This window comes from Egretta garzetta, unplaced genomic scaffold (genome assembly GCF_000687185.1).
Source record: "Egretta garzetta isolate BGI_Z169 unplaced genomic scaffold, ASM68718v1 scaffold368, whole genome shotgun sequence".
Lineage (NCBI taxonomy): Eukaryota > Metazoa > Chordata > Aves > Pelecaniformes > Ardeidae > Egretta > Egretta garzetta.
The window spans coordinates 297,760-303,509 of NW_009260684.1; the positions used below are offsets into that span (position 1 = coordinate 297,760).

The window sequence follows — 5,750 nt, forward strand, 5'->3', positions numbered from 1 at the left end:
CCGCATGTCCAAACCACCTGTCCCCCACCCTGCCCTATCCCCCCCATCCCACGTCCATCCCGCCGGCATCGCTCACATCCACTGGATGTTGTTCTTGGATTTCTTGCGGATGAGCTGGATGCCCTCCAGCACATTGGTGATGTCGTAGATGCGCCGTTTCTGGACCTCCAGCACCTCGGCCGCCCGGTTGAGATCCACGACACCATCGGGCGACTCGTTCAGCAAACGGATGAATTTTTTGGTGAGCAGCCCCAGCGAGGTGTCGTAGCGAGTCTTCTCCCCAGGAGACTTGGGGGCTGTGGGGAAACGAGAGACCCCCCCCCCATCCTCTCCTTAGCATGGGATGTGGGATGGAGGTGACACGGTACTGGTCATGCTGGGCACATTAAATGCTGTACAATCCCTAACCTGATGGAAAAATAACCCAGAAATACACACCCGCCCCGGGAGATTTCTGACAGGGGAGGGGTTTGAATCAGCTCAAAGAGCTAAAGAGCAGCAGCAAGGGGGGGTTGAGGAGCGGCGCTGCTCCCACGATGCCACCTCGGGTCACTTTGGGTGGTGCTAGAGGGGACATCGCAGCAGCTCTAAAAGGGGAGAGAAATGGGGTCTGTCCCTCTCCCAGCTCCCCCCACAACCCGTCTCACCCAGCACCACTTACTCCTGGGGCTGGGGACCTGCGCCAGCGTCCTGCCCTTCCCCTTGGGCGTGCGAAATTCGGGACCCTCCAGGTCCAGCTTCCTCTTGGCCTGGAGCAGGAGACAAAACCCCACGTCGGGACCAAGCCAGACACCCCCTTGAGCCCCCCTTGGGGCATCGGCCCAGCCCTGGGTGCCACAGCCCAGGGTGGGGGGGTTTTGCAAGAGGCTCATCTGGTTGCAAAACCCCTTCTGGGAAGGGCTCCTGCAGCACCCGGCAGGGCGAGGGGCCACCAGGAGAGCTGGGTGGGGAGGAGATGGGGGGTCCCGGCACCCCCAATGGCTTCCTGCCCGCTTCCGCCGCAGCAGCCCAGCCCGCCCCGGCGCTCCCTGGCAGCCGCAGGGAACCCGCCAGGATTTCCCCTCGCCCCCAGCTCCTGGCACGGCTCCGCAGGGCTGAGCCCTGGGAACGGCAGCAGCTCCAAGGCTGGATCCTCACCCTCCCATCCTGCCAGCTGGCTCGTTGGGGTGCAGGGTTTCCCCCCCCCCAAGCCACGGTTGGAGGCAGCCGAGGGCACCCAGCTGCCACCAGCGCACCTGGGACCAGCCGGGCTCAGCTCAGCCCTCCCCGGGGACCCGTGGGTGCTCCAGAGACATGCACCCAGCTGGAAGGAAACTGGGGCAAGGCGGGGGGGGGGTGAGGCAGGGGGGGTGCTGGGTCCTAGGAGTGGGGACACCTCCCTGCACACTCTGTCCCCTCACCAGGGCAAGCAGCAACTTGAAATTGTCCCCAAGGGACCCCCCCCAGCATCACTTGGGGAGAAGAGACCCAGGGAAGGGGGGGGGGGTGTTGCGCAGCAGAGCAGACGCAGAGAGGAGGTGGGGGGTGTCACCAAACCAGCCCCTGAACGGGTGCAAATCCCAAAGGATCCCCCCACATCCTCAAATATGAGCAGGGGTACTTTGGGGGGACACCGGCTCAGTAGCAGAAAGCAGCCCCCCAGTCCCATCCCATCCTCATGTGCCCCCCCCAGTACCTGCTCCCAGGCTGGGCTGTCCCACAGGGTCCCCCCCAGCACGTCCCGCATGTTGCCCAGGTCCCCGTGCCGGCTCAGCGCAGCTCCAAGCAGTGGCTCCCCAGGGAGCGCACCCCACTTTGCGGAGTAGGGTTGGGCGCCTCGGCGACGTTCCCACCCCAGGGGGCCGGCGGGAGAGGTGCCGGGGGCTGTTTTCCGCCCCCCCAGGGAGCCAGGTTGGTCCCGAGCTCCTGTGGGAATCTGTTCCCTCCCTCCCTTCCCCGAGCAGGTTTTCCCCAGCGAACGTGCCTCCATCCCTGGCCCCCGCACCCCCGGATCTGCCCCCGAGCTGCCGGCACCCCAACGGTTAACGCCGAGCGCATGGGAAACACCTGCCCCGGATCAGACCCCAACGCATCTGCCAGCACGATTTGGGACGAGGCCGGGGGCCATCATCTGGGGCCCCCCTTCTGCTGGCACCCAACCCTTGCTTCTCCAGACACCAGTGGCCGTGGCCACCCCTGTGTCCCCATTGCTGATGGGGGGGGGGGTGTCAGCTGCACCCCATCTGGCCAAGCAATGGGGAAACTGAGGCACAGGAGCAACACAAGGGAGGTCCTGTTGTCCCTGGCCTCCTACAACCCCTCAGAGCCACAGCCACCGAGGTGGTTCCCCCTCCCCATCTGCAAGAGGGGACAAAGGGGGACCCCCCCCACTCCCACACACACGGTTTGGGGTGGGGGAGCTCGGTGGGCTCGGGCAGGGGCAGGACCCTGTGGCGCTGGGACACACCAGCGAGGGACAATGGACAAGGGGGTCCCTCCTGTGTCCCAGCTGCCACCCCCCCGGCCGGGCAGGATTAGGCACATGACAGCTGAGCGGGGGCATGGCAAGAGGCTCCCAGCGCCCTGCTGGGGCCGGGGTGGGGGGCAGGATGTACCAGAGTAATTGGGGGGGCAGGGACCTAACCCCAAGACCTCCCCAGGCACTGCAGGACCCCCCCCAGGCTGCTCACCAGCCCTCAGCCACTGCTTCCCAGGATGGGGAGACATGACTGCACCCCAATATGATGCTGAGGGTGGGGAGGGAGGTTCGACCCCCCCCGGATGAGGGCAGGAGCCTGCTGGGGGGGCAGGCCGGGCCCTCCGCCCCCCTGTGCCAGCCCCGCCGCCCCCCAGGCGTGGGAACGCAGCACCCAGGGATGGGCACTCGGAGCTGGCGGGGGGGCCCGGGATGGTGCCATCACACCAGGGATGCTGCTCATGCCAAGGCACTGCTGGATCAGGGCCCCCAGATGCACCCCTCCCTATCTTTGGGGTGGCTGAGAGCTGGCAGGGCACAGAGGGATGAAGAAACCCCAGATTTGGGGGGTCAGAGAGGCTTTTAGCCCCACCCTGCACATTCCCTGGGATGGGAAGACCACGCTGTGCTGGGGATGATGGCTGTACCCCCACCCTGGGTACCACTGCGAGATACAGCTGGCTTCTCCATCCCCTCTGACAGTCCCATCCCAGCATGGATGGAGGGGGGAGGCCTGGCAAGAGATATTCCCTGGCGGAGAGGAGCTGGAGGCTGTGAAAGCCAGAGACAGAAAAAGCCCCTCTGATGGTGACAGGGCAGCCACCACCTTCCCACCCATCCTGACCCCCCCCCAGCTCCCTGCACCCCAAAAAATCCCCCCTCCTGCCCATGCAGACAAATCCTTGATGGGATCAAAGTGGGACAGGAACACCCTGGGTCACCCCAGCAGAAACCGGGGTGCTGTGGAGCAGTTCTCCTGCCGGGGAAGGGCTCCAGCCCAGCACCCACAGGGACTGCCACCCTCCTGCCATCCTGGGTGCTCTTTGCACGGGCGGCTCAGCCCTGCCAGCTCGCACCAAAGACGCAGCGGACTCTGAACGCCCTTGTCCCAGCACGGAGGAAGCAGGGAGAGGCCAGGACCCCACGGCGGAGACATTGCTCTCTCGGGGGCTCCTTTGCAGCCCTGAGCCCCTGCAGAGATCCCATGGCCCCTGTGGAGCTTGGCAAATACTCAGGGTGGGATTGCCACGGGCTAAACCAGCCCCCAAACATGCATTTGTCATGGAGGAAAATGCATTTACCCACTCCAGGACCCTCAAATCAAAGACTAAGGGACATCTGAGACTTTTTTTGAACCACGAGAGACAACCCAGGGTGATGGGCTCCCTGCAGCTGGACCAGTGACCCCTGATACGGCACAAATCCCGCAAGCCGGTGGGAGCGGCCGCAATTGCCCTGCTCGGGAATTGGGAGGAAATGTTCATTATCTGATTGCCCCGGATCTGTACACAAAGGTTGTGCCCATAAATGGAGGGGGCAGGGGGGGAGCTGGTTGGAAATGGGACCTCCAGCGCCAGGAACGGGATCACGGCATCAGGGAATGGGATGGAGACAGAAGGGAACGCCGCTTGCAAGCCACCAAGGGGGATGCAGGAGCATTTCATGTCCCCAAGTGTCACACAAGCCCCCCCCCCAGACCCCATTGAGGGGACAGCGACAGGCAGGAGCACCCTGAGCATCTCCTGGCATGGGTGATGATGATGATGATGGTGGTGATGCCAAAGAGGCTGTTAGCCCCAAACCAGCTGCGCAGTGATGCATGGAAACGGGACTGTGAGTTTGTGGGGTGTTTTTAGGGGAGGGGGCAGCAGCACGGGTGTCTCCTTAAACAACAGCCCCCAGCAGCGCAGGATGCGGCATCTCACGCGGTTCGGAGACAAAGAGGCTGGGGAGGAGGCAGGGGGCCCCACAGCCCCGGCTTGTGCTGGCCCCAGCCAGCCACACAGCCATGGAACGAAGGGGGGAGCAAAGACACCCCCTCTCCCCCGGCTGCGGCAACGTCCCCAGCTGGCACCGAGCATCAGGGACTGGGGAAAGGGGAGGGGGGAATAAATAAATAAATCAAGCCTTGAAAAAACTAAATTGAAGTTAGCGGGGTCTGGGATCCCTCCCAGGACCCGGGGAGAACAGAGGCTCAACAGTGAGGGCTGGACACGCGCCCGGGCTGGGGCAGGCAGGAATTAAATGCCAGCTGCCAGCGGGGCCGGCAGGGCGGGGGCCCGGGGGGGGGAGCAGAACCTGGCTGGGCAGAGCCACCCACGCACCCCGACGCTGGGCACGGGGCCAGCACCCAACCTGGGCCTCAGTTTCCCTGTTTGGGGCAGCGGGCGCTGGGCAGCCCTGACGCTGGGGCTCGGTGACAGGAACACAGCCAGAGCCAGCGACCTTCTCCCCGTGCCAACCTGCACAGCTCTCAGCATCAGGGTCTCTGGTTCAAAGCCTTGGGGTGTCCCACGGAAAAAGGGGATTGCTTCAAATTCACACCCCAACTCAAAAAAAAAAAAGAAAAAGGCATTTCAAGCTCCGCTGTAACCGCAGGCAGGAACCAAGCTCAGGCAGCAGCGCTGAGCCACCCCTGCCCCACGTCCCCCCACTTTGCTGGGTGACAGGTCACAGCGGGGGTCACAGCCCCAAAGCAGGGAGACCCCCGTGCCCCCCACCCACAGCGGGCAGGAGCACTGCCTGCACCCAACCCTCCCTTCCTTAACGGGAAAAGGGGTTTGCAAAGGGCCTCAACGCCACAGCTGGGCTTTGGGGCGCGACCCGAGCTGTTTGCAAGCTGGAGAGAGGAAAAAAAAAAAAAGAAAAAGGCCGAAAAAGGCTGAAAAGCGGAAGCCAGGAGCCAGCTTTGCGGGCATGCAGGGGGCAAAGGGAAGTTGAGAAACGTATGAGACATTTCACTGCGACTTCTGATTTCAGACCTTACCCTCCCCCACCCCAAAGAGACATCTGAGGGGGGTGCAGACCCCAATATAAACTGCAAAATTTGGAAGGGGAGGGTGCTGTGCATCCTGGGTCACCCACCCCTTGCTCCCCACCCTGCACGGAGCACCCCAAACCCCCGTCCCACGGAAGCAACGCCCAAGGAGGGGATGGGGTGCAGACACCTTACCGGCAGCCGTCCCGCCGAGGCCGAGCGGAGGATCCTGAGCTGGGGGCCCTGGGGGGTGCCATAGGGACACCCCCCCCGGGGAGCGGAGACGCTGCCAGCCGCGGGCGGGGCGACCCGGGGGGA

General features: G+C 64.0%; 1 protein-coding gene across 1 annotated transcript in view; it reads right to left on the reverse strand.

Moving 5' to 3' along the window:
- LOC104132520 (transcription factor E2F2) overlaps nt 1–5,741 on the reverse strand; it is a gene marked incomplete at its 5' end in the record, with an annotated part of 7,751 nt that extends 2,010 nt beyond the window's left edge. The window contains 3 exons of the mRNA XM_035901302.1: nt 77–296; nt 662–749; nt 5,628–5,741. Coding sequence (XP_035757195.1) covers nt 77–296; nt 662–749; nt 5,628–5,741 — 422 coding nt within the window. The remainder of the gene's footprint in view (nt 1–76; nt 297–661; nt 750–5,627) is intronic.
- Nucleotides 5,742–5,750: the final 9 nt, after the last annotated feature.